At 42.6% G+C, this 16,792-nt stretch overlaps 1 protein-coding gene across 1 annotated transcript in view; it reads left to right on the forward strand.

Annotated features, from left to right (window-relative positions):
* The window catches only part of LOC141148579 (uncharacterized), a 117,824-nt gene extending 106,189 nt beyond the window's left edge, over window positions 1-11,635 (forward strand). Inside the window, exon 9 of the mRNA XM_073636144.1 lies at window positions 10,075-11,635. Within this exon, the coding sequence (XP_073492245.1) occupies window positions 10,075-10,085 (11 nt within the window). The 3' untranslated portion in view covers window positions 10,086-11,635. The remainder of the gene's footprint in view (window positions 1-10,074) is intronic.
* Window positions 11,636-16,792: the final 5,157 nt, after the last annotated feature.

Genomic DNA, 16,792 nt, shown 5'->3' on the forward strand with positions numbered 1-16,792 from the left:
ATACAGACTCCATAGTGATACAGCCTCTTCACCCCATCAATGTGCTCAGCTTTGAATGGAAGACTGCAGGGAGAGGAGGATCTGACACCAACAATGGGATTTACTTTAGTTACAGCAATGAAGTTTTGTTTTTTTTAGTTACTGATGACAAAGGTAGGAGGACATATTATATTCTGACAGCAGCCACTGGGCTTACTGTAGGTGCAAACCGACTGCAATGGCCAACAAACTGTAATAAAAGTGTTTCAAGCTCACAGGTCAGGACTTAAAGTGGGGTTCCACCCAAAAAAACAAACATATCTAAAAAATTCTAAAAAAAAAAACAAAAAAACATTTGGATATTTTTTTTTTTTTTACTTACCTCTAAATGCCTGTTGCTAGGTGGTCCCTCGTAGTCTGCCCCTTCGTCTGCCTGGGCTGGTGACATCACTTCCCCCTGGCACAGGAAGGGCTCGGCTCTTCTCCCTCCCTCCTGTCAATCATCTGGGACCCATTGCAGGTCCCAGGTGATTGAGCGGCCAATCACGGCGCTCGGCGCCGCTCGCGCATGCGCAGTGGGTGCCAGGCTGTGAAGCCACAGCCCGGCGCCCACAGTTGAAATGCCGGCGCCGACGAGCGGAGGGGGGGGACGAGCGGGGCTTCGATCCCCCGCACCGCTGGACCCAGGGACAGGTGAGTGTCCAATTAAAAGTCAGCAGCTGCAGTATTTGTAGCTGCTGACTTTTAATTTTTTTTTTTTTTAATGGCCCCCCTGGGTGGAACTCCTCTTTAAGGTGACCATACACTACACAATCTTCTTGTACAATCAGATTTTGATCTGTCAAGAATTGTATAGTGTAAGGGCCTGCATGTTTTATTTAAAGATTGTACAATCAGATTGTGTAGTGTATGGCCACCTTAACCACTTAAGGACCGAGCCTCTTTCTCAGATGTGTTGTTTACAAGTTAAAAACATTTTTTTTTTTTGCTAGAAAATTACTTAGAACCCCCAAACATTATACATTTTTTTTCTAACACCCTAGAGAAAAAAAATGGCGGGCGTTGCAATACTTTTTGTCACACCGTATTTGCGCAGCGGTCTTACAAGCGCACTTTTTTTGAAAAAAATACACTTTTTTAATTAAAAAATAAGACAATAGTAAAGTTAACCCAATTTTTTTTATATTGTGAAAGATAATGTTATGACGAGTAAATTGATACCCAACATGTCACGCTTCAAAATTGCACTTGCTCATGGAATGGCGACAAACTTTTACCCTTAAAAATCTCAATAGGCAACGTTTAAAAAATTCTGCAGGTTGTATGTTTTGAGTTACAGAGGGGGTCTAGGGCTAGAATTATTGCTCTCGCTCTACCGATCGTGGCGATACCTCACATGTGTGATTTGAACATCGTTTTCATATGCGGTGCTACTCACGTATGCGTTCGCTTCTGTACGCAAGCTCGGCGGGACGGGGCGCGTTTTTTTCTTATTTATTTTACCTATTCTTTTGTATTTTTACACAAAAAAAATTGGGGTCACTTTTATTCCTATTACAAGGAATGTAAATATCCCATGTATTAGAAAAAAAGCATGACAGGACCTCCTAAATATGAGATCTGGGGTCAAAAAGAACTCAGATCTCATATTTACACTAAAATGCAGTAAAAAATTTTTTTTTTAAAATGGCTCTTTAAGAGCTATGGGCAGAAGTAAAGTTTTGACGTTGCTTCCACCCTGCAATGATATGGAGACAGGTGGGGGCCATCTTCCCCTCACTCGTCTCCATACCAAGCAAGGAAAAGGATCTGATCGCCTCCACCGCTGCCGGCGGCTCCGGTAAGCGGCAGAGGGCACCGTAGCACGGCGGGAGGGGGGGCCCTTCTCCCGCTGCCGATAAAAGTGATCTCACGTCGAATCCGCCACAGAGACCACTATTATCGGAAACCGGACCGCTGGCCGAAGAAGAAGATACCGTATGGCAGCTAGCTGCTGCCATAACAAAGATATCCCTCTTCGAAGTTAGGACATATATTGACTCACTCCTCAAAGAAGAGTGAGGACACACATAGGTGTGGAGGTTGCCTGCTGTGTCTCATTACTCTACTATTATATTCAAGATATTCACCACACTCAGCCTACACTCTTTATGAACTAACGAGGTCTCTAGGGTTACATCACTACACCCATGCCATGCCTGCTCTCCGTTTGGCCCCTGGTGGGGTCCCATCTGACTCCGCCCCCTCAGCTCCCTGGTGAGGCACCTGCTGCCGCTGTCTTGGAGCCGCATACCTGTAGCCATGGTCAAGCTCAGTGGTACAATGTTACACACATCCACCCCTGAAGAGCGAGCTGGATCTCGCGAAACTAGTCGAGTAGTATGATGCCCGTGTACTATGACTGCTATTACATCCATGTACCAATATTTCTTGTTTATATATCCTTTTTTTTTAGCAATTGTTGGTGTTATCTATACATGTAAACAATTTTACTTGAATAAACCATATACTGTATTTACTACTGTTATGTTTACTGGCGGAAACGGTACCCACTTCATTTAAAGTCCCAGGGTGAATCCTTTGTTTTACTATATGTTATAGGGATGGAAGTGTGTTACTGGGGACACCAGACCTTTTTTCCTTGTTTTATTTAAAGGGGTTCTAAAGTTACGTGTTTTTTCACCTTAATGCATCCTATGCATTAAGGTGAAAAAACACCTGTCAGTGACCGGCCCCCCAGCCCCCTGTTTTACTTACCTGAACCCTCAAACTTGACCCAGCGGAGACGCACTGTCTCTCTGCCCAGGGTTCTCGGCTCTTGATTGGATAGATTGATAGCAGTGCAGCCATTGGCTCCTGCTGCTGTTAAATCAAATCCAATGACACGAGCTCCGGGGGCGGGGCAGAGTCCTGCATTCGGCCTTTATGGACGCTGAATGCTGGACTCGGGAGCGCGCCCGCAAGGTAACCCAGTGGTGTATCTAGGTTTTGTGCTGCCCTAGGCATGACTAAACTCATGCACTCCCTAATTTAAATACGACACACCCTTCCTGTCAAGGCCACACCCCTTCCTATTTAAGACACGCCCTTTCATCTGTAAACCACACCCCTTCCTCTTTCAATTGATGGGCACAGTGGCTGCGTTTGATGGCACAGTGGCTGCGTTTGGGGGCACAGTGGCTGCGTTTGGGGGCACAGTGGCTGCGTTTGGGGGCACAGTGGCTGCGTTTGGGGGGACGATGGCTGCATTTAGGGGCAAAGTGGATGCATTTGGGGGCACAGTGGCTGCATTTGGGGGCACAGTGGCTGCATTTGGGGGCACAGTGGCTGCATTTGGGGGCACAGTGGCTGCGTTTGATGGCACAGTGGCTGCGTTTGATGGCACAGTGGCTGCGTTTGGGGGCACAGTGGCTGCGTTTGATGGCACAGTGGCTGCGTTTGGGGGCACAGTGGCTGTATTACTAAAGCTGCCTGGGTTACGGTATACAAGTTTTTAAATCAATTACCTGAGGGTTCCCGCTGTCGTCGTCCTCCTCTCTCTCGCTCCTCCTCCTCTGGTAACCAGAGAGACCCGTGTATGGTAGACACTCCGCGCTACAACCTGTAATGATAAAACAATGTTGAAAAGTGTGAAAATCTGATTAAAAATATGAAAAAATAAATGATGTGTAAACATACAAGTATGTGAAAAACTGATGATACCGGGTGCTGCAACTTAAAAACCTTGAACATGAGGTTTACACAGTATAAAAGAAAATTCAGTGCGCTACCCAAATTATACAAAATTAATACAATGAATATGAGTGAGTATAAATATATAGTTCATATAGGAACTGGTTAGTATCGTGAACCGGAGGTGCAATTCCTCATTGTAAACGATGTTATCTTCAATAAATCTTCACTGTATCTTCATAGACAGTGTAAAGATATAGAAAAGAAAGAGAAAAGGGGGGCTGCTTACCAGAATTGATGGATCCCTATTACAGAGATCGTGCGAGCTTGAACAGATTCTTTCCTATATCAGGAACAGCTGATCTTAAGCAGAGACGGGATTCCCTCCATGTCAGACAGTTCAAACTCCTGAGGCGGCAATCAGGAACAATCTCCACTGCTCACTACTCCGGCAAGACCGCTCATAGCAGGGGATAAGATGTTTGAGAGACAAAGAGGCACTTCATTGTGCAGTACATTTAAAATGCTTTTAATCCATAAAACGGACAACTGACATCCAAAGCATTGGCAGAGCAAACACAGTTGCAACTAAAAAACACAGCCGAGGCCGAAGCCGATCAGCTAAGAGAGTGGTGGCGTCAGATCCTCAGGCTCCACCCAACGCTGCGTTTCTCCTTAACAGGCATCGGCTGGGAGAGGAGGCTAGAGCTGGACGTCACCCACCACATCTTATATACCTCAACAAGAAACTGACACCGGAAACAAGTTTGGGATAACCAGAGAGACCTGTTCCGCCTCCCCGAGCTGGACTGCATGCAATGATGTCGCGCGGAGGTGGGTAGGCGGAGCATTAGGCTCCGCCTCCACCAGTTAAGCTGACAGAGTCAGTCATGGTCCGTTATATGGGGCAGCAGTCTCTCCCCCCTCGGCCAAGTACAGGCCCATACTGTGCAAGCTGGCCACGGGAGGCTGTATTGGAGTGGGACGTGGGAGGACGGGTCGGGGGGGTTTCGCTGCTGCCCCCTGCCCGCAAAGTGCCGCTCTAGGCCTAGGCCTTGTCGGCCTAGGCCAAGATACAGCACTGAGTTAACCCCCTTGGGGAAGCGCTTCCCCCGAGGGGGTTATCAGATGTGGGGAGGAGCTGTGAGAGCCACCGGGGGACCCCAGAAGAGCAGGTTCGGGGCCACTCTGTGCAAAATGAGCTGCACAGTGATGGTAAGTATGACATGTTTGTTATTTTTTTTTTTTATTTACCGTTACAATCACTTTAACCATGTCCTGTTAAGCCTCCTACTGTCAATTTGGCCACACCCAATGTTCCCTGCTACACGCGCCACATTACTACTGGCCTTGGGGCACCCAAAGGTGTCCAAGGTTTACAATACTATAGAGTATACTAAAAAAAAATTGCCGTGGCAAAATGTTTTGGTTTTACTCAAAGAAAAGGTGGCAATCCTAACAGAACACCCCAGAAATGTAATTTCCTGCTTGTGTGATTGGCTCACTGATTTTCCCAGAAGTCTGCACTAAGATACAAGTCACATTGTAGGCATCCCCTGAAATAGAAATTTCTGTTTTGGTGAAATACTCCCCAAGGGTTAAACGCTTCCATAGGGATGTCAACACTGCAAATGTTCTCATCAGAACACTGAGAGTGTACCAGCTGATTATAAAGAAACAGATCCCCCATTCATTATCAAAAGAACAGTCTGCAAAGGTGAAATAGATGTTTCTTAACAGCAACAAAAGGTAGAAATCTCTCATCCAAGTCCTGACCAGGCCTGACCCTGCTTATCTTCTGAGATCACATGAGATCGGGTGCATCCAGGGTGGTGTGGTCATAGGCTGCGTGTTCACTGAATAGGGAAAGACCTGCTTCTTTCTCTGACAAGTTTTTTTCCAAAACAGGGATGTGTGTGTGTGTGTAAACACACAAATCCACGTTCTGCCAGGGGAGAGGAGACAGATCATGTGTTCCTAGTATATAGGAACAACGATCGGTCTCCTGCCCCAGGCAGTCCCATCCCTCAACAGTTAGAACACCGAGGGAACACAGTTAACCCCTTGATCGCCCCCTAGTGTTTACCCCTTCCCTGACAGTGACATTTATACAGTAATCAGTGGCTATTTTTAGCTCTGATGTATAAATGTCAGTAGTCCCAAAAAAGTGTCAAAAGTGTCTGATCTGTCTGCCAGAATGTCGCAGTCCCAATAAAAATCGCAGATCGCCACCATTCCTAGTAAAAAAAAAATAATAATAATAATAATGCCATAAACCTATCCCCTATTTTGGTAGACGCGATAACTTTTGCGCAAACCAATCAATATATGCTTATTGCATTTTTTTTTATTTTTTTTAACCAAAAATATGTAGAAGAATACATATTGGCCTAAGCTTATGAAGAAATTATTATTATTATTATTTTTTTGGGGGGAGGATATTTATTATGGCAAAAAGTAAAAAATATTGTGTTTTTTTTTTTCAAAATTGTCTGTCTTTTTTTGTTTATAGCGCAAAAAATAAAAAACCGCAGAGGTGATCAAATACCACCAAATGAAAGCTCTATTTGTGGGAAAAAAAAGGACATCAATTTTGTTTGGGTACAGCGTCGCACGACTGCACAATTGTCAGCTAAATCGACGCAGTGCCGTATCGCAAAAAATGGCCTGGTCAGGAAGGGGGTAAAACCTGAAAAAACCTGGGCTGAAGTGGTTAAAGCATTTTTCATTATTCTTCTTTATGAAACAATTAAAACTGTAAAGGTTGTTTCTCAAAATAACATCAAAGAGAAACCAACCAAAGGAAAGCCACGTATGGAAGGAGGTATCAATGAACAGCCTGCAGACACCCCAGCCAAGAAGCCCACAAAAAGCTTAGGCTTTATTGCTTAAAGCAGGACTTCAGTCATTTTTATAACTTTCCATCTATTAAATCCTCTGCCCTTGTTGTTGTTTTAACTTTGGATAGTAAAACATTTTTTTCTGCCAGTAAATACCTTATACAGCCAACTTCCTGTTTCTTGTCTGGTCATTAGCCTAGGCCATGGGTGCTCAACCTGCAGCCCTCCAGCGATTGCGGAACTACAAGTCCCATGAGACATTGCAAGGCTAACAGTTACAAGCATGACTCCCAAAGGTAGAGACATGATGGGACTTGTAGTTCGGCAACAGCTGGAGGGCCACAGGTTGAGCACCCATGGCCTAGGCTTATGACATCATGCACAGCTCTCTCTCACTCTCATGAGAGTTTGCCAGGAAGGGAGGGGGGGATGAGTCATAAGAGGGCCAATGAGAGCTGCAGAGCTGGAGGTGTGCCTCTGTGTGTCTGTGTAAATCCAGGAAGTGAATAGGCAGCAGCTTCAGCTGCCTACAGTTAAAATGGATGCAGCCAGAGAGAGAGATTTCTGCAGCATATTTGTCAAGTACAGAATCGCAGTATATATAAAATAATATACAAAGTGGTTGGAGAGAAGCTTCAGAATGGCAAAGATGCTGCAGTTCCTCTTTAAGAGACGTTGTTGGATACTTTGGTGTTGGCTGTAAAGTCAGTGGTCCACACCGGAAGACAGAAGACTGTACTGGTAAATATTGTGGATATTGATAGATTTAAGATGGCTGGAACACTTTTCATTTGATACTTTATCCTCATTTATGATGGGTCCCATTCCCATATGTACATGTACAGGGGACAATGACTGGCAGGGGGGGGGGGGCAAATAGCAAATCTTGCAAAATACAACACTGCAGATCCCTTTTAGTTTGGATCACAGAGTCTACACAGTCTGACATATGGTTGTGATGCTCATCATCTGTGACGCTGTTCAGAGGATTGCTTTATTGCCAGCCGCATACCTTGACTCACAGACGTGCCTGTTGTGCTTGCTATCTGGTAAGCGCATATTTTAGATGGTGGAGGATCACTACGAGGGGTGTTTTTTCCTACCTTTCCACACTGGCCTATAGGGTTAACTATGGTGGGGATTCTTCTTATCTCCATAGAAGATGATGATGTTTTATGACACCAATATTTATATCTGCATAGATTGATTTGTATGTATAATTTTTCTCTATAGCATAGCGCAGTTTTTTCCTTGTTTGTTTACATGTTGTGAATATTTCACAATTGAACTGCTGCTTTTTAGGGGGTTTCTTTGTTAGCGCTGTGATTTCTTTGTTTTTTTTTATATTATAAGGAAACAAAGAAACGACAAGGCAACAGAGAAATAACAAGGGGAGAATATTTAACAATGTTCTGGTTTGCAGAGTCCGATGAATAAACAAAAAACAGTACAGTGCCTCTCTCAAGTCCTCTTAGGTGTTACTTGGTTTGATGTTAAAATGAGATCTGTCACAATGTGGTTGCGTTCCACTTTTCTTCACATTAAGGGGGATGTTGACACACATCTGACCAATCATGCGGTCTAAGGGGTGGTTGCTGGGATGTCACCACTTTTATGACCAAGTCCCAGATATAATTTTATATAAGTATTAATATCTCTGATTAGCTACAGGTTACAGTCTGCTAACCTGCATATTGTCCCACATTAAATTAGCTTCAAAATTAATATAAATATGGCAGCTTTCGGATATTTACTTTACCTAGCAGGGTTATTATGTCTCATTGGCTCCCCATATTGCCCAATATAGGGGTGTTTTGATTGAAAATGTTACAAATTAACTGAGGAAAGTAAATATTATGGCTGTGCTGTTATAACATCATGAATTATGACATGTACTGAAGGTTTAGAGTCTTTGCTAATAACCAGTTAATCAGGAATGTGTATTGACCATTCCCCCCACCTGAGCTATTTACGACAGGGTGACTGTTAGGCCCCTTTCACACGAGGCGGACTCCGTTTCTACGGAGCCCGCCTCGGTCCGCCGGCTCAGCGGGAGATCTGTCCGTTGATCTCCGCTGAGCGGGGAGGGGCTTGTCAGGCGCCGCTACCGCCTATGGAGGGATCGGACGAAAACGGACAGCGTGTCCATTTTCGTCAGATCTCACCCGATCCGATAGCGACGGACCTGGACGTCTGCTTTTAGCGGATCGGACGGGGTCGGATGTCAGCGGACATGTCTCCGCTGACATCCGACGCTCCATAGGCTAACATGGATCGCCCGTTCAGGTCCGCCGTCAAAACTGACAGGCGGACCTGAACCGTCCGATCGCGTGAAAGGGGCCTTACAACTCAAGGTACTCAGGCCTGTTGAGTCTGACATTTTTATTAGGGTTTCTAGACTGAAGTGTGTATTGGTTAATAGAAAGGGTCTGTGTCAGTCAATGGGCAGATAAGAAGGTCTTGGCATCAGTTAACAGTTTGTTTATTTCATGAACTCACGGAGAAGGGAAGAGGCAATGTCAATGTGCTATGTCTGTTCTTCTGCCAAAATGGCTGGGATAAGCTGATAAGCTGAGACATGGTTGGTGTATACGGCTTTTCATGTGCCCAATGTGCACAACCATTACAGATGTCCCCTTTGGAGAGATTTTTCTTACTTTATATCTCAGAGTCCACACAGTAAGTGAAGGAAAAAAATTGTTCAAATGGCTGTAGACACCGAAAAAAAAAATCAGTATCATGCTGCTTCTTATTATTCATTTCAAATCTGAATTTGCTTAGGACCCCTTTCACACTGGGGCCGCGGCCGTGTTCACAGTAAAGTGCCACTTGTTTTAGCGGCGCTTTACCGCTGTTTAAGCAGGGCTTTTGTGCCACTCTCGGTCGCTAGTGGAGTGCTTTTAACCCATAAAAAGGGGCTAAAAAATCCTGTTTTGCAGTGCTTTCAAAGTGCATTTAAGGCACTTTGAAAGCACTGCCCATTTATTCCAATGGGCAGGGGCGTTTTGGGAGCGCATTATACAGCGCCCGACGATGCTGCTTACAGGACTTTTTTTCCCTTCCCGCAAGCACACCGCCTCAGTGTGAAAAGTCGCACTGGAATGAATGGGATTTTCAGGCACTTACAGTAGCAGAGGCTATTTCCAGCGCTAAAGCACCTGAAAACCGCCCCAGTGTAAAATTGGTCTTAAGCTAAACTCTGGGAGAAAAATAACCCTTGCATTGAGACTCTCCCACCTTTACAAGGGTTAAATGCTCATTTTGTCAAGAGAGAGAGAAGAGAAAAAGCAACTATACTTACTTTATCCCTCACTCCCCCGATAGCTGGTGCTCTTCACTCACCTATGCTCTAGTTTGTAGGTGGGTCTTTGATGTTCTCATGTGGTGACATCAGAGTGTGTGCATAGTAAGTTTGTGTGTGGTACTACCTGTTTTCACATGTTTTACAGTAGCATTGAAAAAGATTCCTACAGGACTGAAGTGATCCGACCTGAACATTATTTTGCATTAACTGCATCTTTGCATTTTAGAGAATCCAACCCCTTGTGAAATATGAACTGACTTGTCGGTCTTTGTGTTGCAGATCTGCCCTGACGTCCACAAGTTGGAGAGATCATAATTCCCAACCTGGAAGAAGGTAAAGAGGCCTGTCTGACCTGTGATATCTCCGGATATTTCCCAGATCATCTGAAAGTGATCTGGTTTAAAAAGGAACCCAGAACAGACTCAGATCCCATTGTAACGGAGCTACCCAAAGATGACTACAAAGTCTCTGATAAGAAAACAAAAGAGCTAAAAGATAAGACCTTCTCCAATAAGTCATCTCTGACATTCACCCCATCACTCCTCAGAGACCAGGGGGCAGAGTTCATCTGTAGAGTGGAACATCCCAGCCTGGAGAAGCCCATAGAGAGAAGAATGGGTCCTATAAGAATATACTTTTCCCTGTTTTCCATAACAAGACTGTTAATAAATAACCGTTAAGTGACTTTTTACATTGATGCTGCATTCACACATTTGTGTGTGTTATTGTGCACTTTTTTTCCAATCAAGTAATTTTTATTTCATTTTCAAATTAAAAAAAAAAACTCTACTCCTTGCCTTTCCCCTATCACTGCTTCTCCCTTATCCCCCACCCTTTCCTGCTTTCCATCTTTCCTTCTATTACTTATATGTACCTGTATAGCAGGCTACAGTACTACTTAGGTTGGAATACCCCTCCTTAAATGTTGATGTCATTTGATAATAATCATTACCTTACAAGTTATTTTACATCACTTCATTTCTTCTATCAATAAAGAATTTTTGAAACGGAAAAAAAAAACAAAACAAAACTTCAAAACACACAAATCATTCCCACAAAACAACCCCACCCAACAAAAAAAAAAAAAAAAGAAAAAAGGATTACACCTTGCGGTTGCATTTTGAATTTTGCTGTAAACCTTTTATCACATCAAATTAAATTTAACAATTACATTTTTCCTACACGAGATTAACAATATAAAGCCAACCATTATATTCAATATAATTAAGTTACTACCCCCTAGTGACATATATATGTATATACAGTTATCCTCCACCATGAATCCATCTCATTACTAACTTTCTTCAGCATCATTGTTATGCTCAACTATTTACTCGGATAAGTTGGAGACAAACCACCAGGACCACATTTTCAAAAATGTATTAGGGCTTCTCCTATGTTTATATGCCAATTCCTCCCGTTTTAGATTAAGATTAATCGCTTCGGACCATTGAGCTATTGTTGGCAGAGAATTTGATATCCATTTTTGTAGTATAAGTTTAAGGACTATATACAATGCTCTTTTTTTTTTAATAATTCATCCTTTATTAAACATTTCTCTCTTATTACAATTAACATTTACATGGCATATCCGCATAGGGAAAAAGAAAGTACCAAATATCATAACTTATATATACATACCGATGACAGAGAGTGGCTCCCTCAACACCACCCATCCACATACATTAAAAAAAAAAAAAAAATCCCTTCCTTCTCCTTCCCTTTCCTTTCTCTTCCTTCTCTTTCCCCTGCCTTTCCTTTCCCTTTAAAATGTAATAAATAAGTAATTAACTTAAATTAAATTTCCTAGTGCTTGTGTACTATGTATATTATTAACCTAATACATGTAAAAAAAAAAAAAAAAAAAGACAGAAAATATAAAAGTGCAATAAAAATAAATAATATAAATCTTCAAGTGCTTGTGCTCTATATATGTTATTAACCTAATACTGTACGTGTGTAAAAAAAAAAAAAAATGATGAAAGTGCAATAAAAATAAATAACTTACGTATATACTCGAGTATAAGTTGTTCCGAGTATAAGTCGAGGCCCTATTTTACCACAAAAAAATGGGAAAAACTTATTGACCCGAGTATAAGACGAGGGTGAGAAATGCACAGCTACTGTAAGTGGAAAAAGAGGGTCAACAATGCCCATCTGGAGCTGTATACCTCCCTGTGTCCTTTGCATGTGTCATGTGTCCTGTGCATGTGTCCTGTGCATGTGTCATGTGTATATGTACCTGTGTCATGTACCTGTGTATATGTGCATGTGTATGTGTATATGTACCTGTGTCCTGTGTATGTGCAGGGGCGGACTGACCATTGAGTGACTCGGGCACTGCCCGAGGGTCCTGGGCCACTAGGGGGCCCCATCAGGTTTGCCAGCCTCAGTAAAACCAGGGACAGTATGTATAAATCTGTGTTTTTTTTTTTTACATCTGTCTGTGTATACTGTGTGTACATGTATGTGTATACTGTGTGATTGTATACTGTGTGTGTGTATACTGTGTGGCCCCATAATCTCTGATTGCCTGGGGGCCCCATAATCTCCTATTGCCCGGGGGCCCCATGAGTTATCAGTCCGCCCCTGTGTATGTGTATATGTACCTGTGTGCATGTGTCTGTGTGTGTGTGTGTGTGTGCATCCTACCTGTGTCCTGTGCATCCTCCGTGCGCCGCTCTGCACCGATCAGCGTGTAGTATTCGGCGGCCATTCATTGTTCAAAAGCCGCACATCCTCCTCGTCCAAAAAAAACTCCATTTGCCAGCAGTCAGCGGTCAGCCTATCACGGACATTCTCTCATCCTCATACCACGGACGAGGATGAGAGAATATCTGTGATAGGCTGTACACTGACTGCCTATCACAGACGAGGAGGCGCGGCTTTTGAACAGCGAGAGCCGCTGCCGAGTGCTATGTAGCACACGCTGGCCGCCGTCTGCCTGCATGACACGCTGATCATGTAGGCAGACGGCAGTGACTCGTGTATAAGTCGAAGGGGGCACTTTCAGCCCCAAAAAAAGGGGCTGAAAAATTTGACTTATACACGAGCATATACGGTACCTAAATTTTCAAGTGCTTGTGCTCTAAATATATTATTAACCTAATACGTGTAAAAAAAAAAAAAAAACAGGAGGGGGAAGGGCAGTGTAGTAAAACACAAAAAAAGAAAGAAAAGGAGAGAAAAAAAAACACACACACATAGAGTAACTTGCTTGAGTGAAATCTTCCTGTGTATGTTGCCTTGTGTGTTATTACCCTGGAAGAAAAAAATCCCATTTCCCTTTCCCCCTTCCCCTCCCCCTCATCCCTCTCCCCTCCCCCTCATCTCTCTCCCCTCCCTCCCTTTGATGAAACATAAAACGTGCAATAAAAGGTGAGTAACTAAATTGAGTGTGATGTTCCCGTGCTTATACTCTATGTTTATTATTGACCTATATATGTGTAAAAAAGAAAAATAAATAAATAAATAAACAGGAGGGGGAAGGACAGTGTAGTAAAACAAAAAAAAAGAGGGGGTGAACAGATGCCATGGAGGGAGCCATCCTCCTCAATCAACATATGCCACATAATTACATACTTAATTTAACAGTCTTTATTTTTAAAAATGTTATGGATCGTTCCTCATTTATCTTCCCACTATCAGATTTCCCTTTAAAATTTGTCTAAGCTTTCGGCAATAGCTTCTAATTAATGTCATCTCTATCTAACTCCTGAGCATGATTTTCCCATTTTGCCCATATTTTTTCAAATTTATCTTGTTGGTTTCTGGTCTTATAAACCCACCTTTCTGCCTCCATTATTTCATCCACTTCCCTTTTCCATTCTCCTAATGTAGGGCATGTAGCCTGTTTCCGGTGTCTGGGTACTAACCTCTTTGCTGCATTTATTAAATGTGGTATTACACAATTTTTATAGGATTTTATAGCTCCAAAAGTCCCATGAAACAGGAAGTGTACTGGTGTTGGTTCTATAAACTTATTTGACATTCTTTTGATCCATGGGGCTATTTCTTCCTAGAATACCTTGATCTTGGGGCAGGACCACCAAATATGAAGGAATGTACCCCTATCTTTACATCCCCTCCAGCAGCGATTATCTGCGGTTGGGTATATCTGTGCTAATCGCACCGGGGTTCTATACCATCTAGTCAAGAACTTATATGATATTTCCTTAAAAGATGAGCTTACGGACGAGGAACGTGTTACTCCTATTAATTTTTTTATTTGTGATGGGGTAAATGTACAATTTATTTAGTTTTCCCATTCTTTAATAAAATAAGGTGTTGTAATTTTTTGTTCACTAAGCATTAGTTTATACATTTGAGATAGTAAATGATTGGGTTTTGCTATCTTCATACACATCTTCTCAAATATGGTTAAAGTGTTCTGAGACCTTACTTGGGTGTCCTTTTATGAAACTGATATCAGCGGCGATCCCGAGTCTCACTGCTGATCTCAGGTCAGGCCAGTTTTTGAAACTTAGGTAATCAGCGGAGAACATGTTCTCCACAGATTATCTCAGCACAGTGAGAATCTGTAACTGACTGTCACAGAAACGGCCAGTTTATGAAGGTGCGATCTCGGCACCTCACTGGCGATCTGTGACAGAATTCTCACTTTCTGATTCACCATTTCAGAGGTGAAGAATCAGAGAGAGAAGCGAGAAGCTGGCTGAGTATTCTGGAGAAAGCAAGAAGTCTTTTGACTTCTTTCTTTCACCGAACAGTCAGGGAACATCTTCCCCACCATTACACACCCCAAAACCAACAGGTTAGGAATTTATAGTGTGTGTGTATATATATATATATATATATATATATATATATATATATATATATATATATATATATGTATGTATGTACAAGGCTTTTTTTCTCAGAGAAAAGGTGCAGGAACTTAATCATGCCCACCACACACACATACCTGCCAAATGGCATCAAATAGTAGCTCTTTCCTCTGCATACAACCCCCTCCCTACACTGCCCTCAACTTCTCCCCCCTCCTTAAAAGCTCCACCATCTGTCATATTTCTTACCTTTGTTGCAATATTAATGTGAAGCAGCTATCCGGCTGTAGTACCTCCCAGCATACTATACTACAGTTACTTGCAAGGGAGATCATGCAGTAGGAGCATCAACAACTGGTCACCAGGGAAAAAATGGAGACCACAGAGGGTGCAGCCTACCAAGCACCCTAACCTGCCCATGACTGCACTGAACCCCGGGCACCTGTTCTGTATCTCCCTTGTGCCTGTCCGGCACTCAGTGGGATCTGGGCAGGAGATCTGACCTGTGGGAGCTACTGGGAGATAAGCTATCACTTGTACACGCAGAAGCTGGACTTCAGTGCTACCAAGTGATAGTGGTGAGCAGGGAGCAGAAGACCTGAGCCAGAGGTGGTGGAACTGAGTTCCCCCTAGTTCCTGCTGAAAAAAAGCCCTGTGGGGGGCAGGAGGCGGAGCCTAGCGGAGCAGACATGCATTGTTAGAGCTCCGCACCGCTGAGGAGAGAAGAGAAGGACAAAGCGGAGCCTGCAGGCTCAAAAGGTATCCATTTGAACCTTTTTGCCCCAGGGAACAAACTGTGAAAGTTTGGGCAGGAAATATGGTACTGGGAGGAAACCGTGGCAGAAATAAAAATCACCTCACAAAGAGCTCACAGGCACTCACTGCAACTAAAGCAGCTCCAGTCACCTCACAATATACAGCATCAGGGAGCTCTCACAGACAGAAAATGTCACAGCAAGACTCTCCATTTGAGTCAGATACAGAACAAATCCTCTCACAAACTTCTCCACAAGCCTCCTCAGCATCCCCAGTAATATTATTACAATTTGAAAAGATGCTTCATAAGGCTTTAAAACAAACCTCAGACCAAATAACAAAAAGCCTAACCAAAGAAATAAGAGAGCTGGGAAACCGCACCGCAGCCCTAGAAATAAAAATGGATGAAATTGAAATTACAACCCAAGTAAATATAACAGGATTGGAACAATTAAAAGAAGAGAATTTAATACTTCAAACTAAGCTCGAAGATTACGAAAATAGAGCCAGACATTCAAACTTGCGGGAATACCTGAAACTGTGACAGACCTGCAATCTACTATTACTGCTCTATTACAAGAACTAAAGCCAGATATCCCTATTGAACGTTTAGAACTGGACAGAGTACACAGAGCCCTCACAGCCAAAAAGAAAGATGGACCCCCACGTGATATAATCATTATTACAGAACAAAAGAACAAATACTAATTGCTGCAAGAGAAAAAAAGGAACTTAATTTTCAAGGACACAATTATCAAATTTTTGCTGACCTATCCCAACTTACTATTACTAAAAGACGATCCATGAAACCCCAACTAATGGAACTGCAACGCCACAACATTATGTATCAATGGGGCTTCCCCTTTTCAGTCAGATTTAACTACCAATGTACAATTTACAGAAGCAGATCAACAGATGAACTACAACAAACCCTTTTAAAATTAAATCTGACAGAACCCACAAGCAGCAACTCTCCCACACGCAGAAGAATGGCATCATCTTCACCTTCAGGCAGCACCCAGAAAATTTCAGAACAAAATGGGAATCATCATTCTCACAAAAGAGGCCGTTATGCCACATCATCCATGGACCAAGAAGATTCAATGGACTGACATCCTAATTCCTGATATCTCTTCATTTATTATACTAAGAGATGGTTCTCTATAAAAAACCTGTATTTATAACTGAATGTAACTGCATTCTGATAGTCACACACTGTGTGGGATCATGTTACATTCCAGTTATATTTCTTATTACTTCTGATTCATATAGCCTTAGAATATATAAGTGAAATAAGGAAATTCTTGTTCAGTTATATATTATCAGGTAATAACAATAGATTTATTACTTTTTAGGACAAATATGTTCAATAATCCAGAAGTAATGGAAGCTTTTTCTTTCTTTTCTTAAAACAAATATATTATTACCGAACTAGTTCCTAGAATTATGTT

The sequence above is a fragment of the Aquarana catesbeiana genome, linkage group LG06, assembly GCF_042186555.1.
Source record: "Aquarana catesbeiana isolate 2022-GZ linkage group LG06, ASM4218655v1, whole genome shotgun sequence".
NCBI classification, from domain to species: Eukaryota; Metazoa; Chordata; class Amphibia; order Anura; family Ranidae; genus Aquarana; species Aquarana catesbeiana.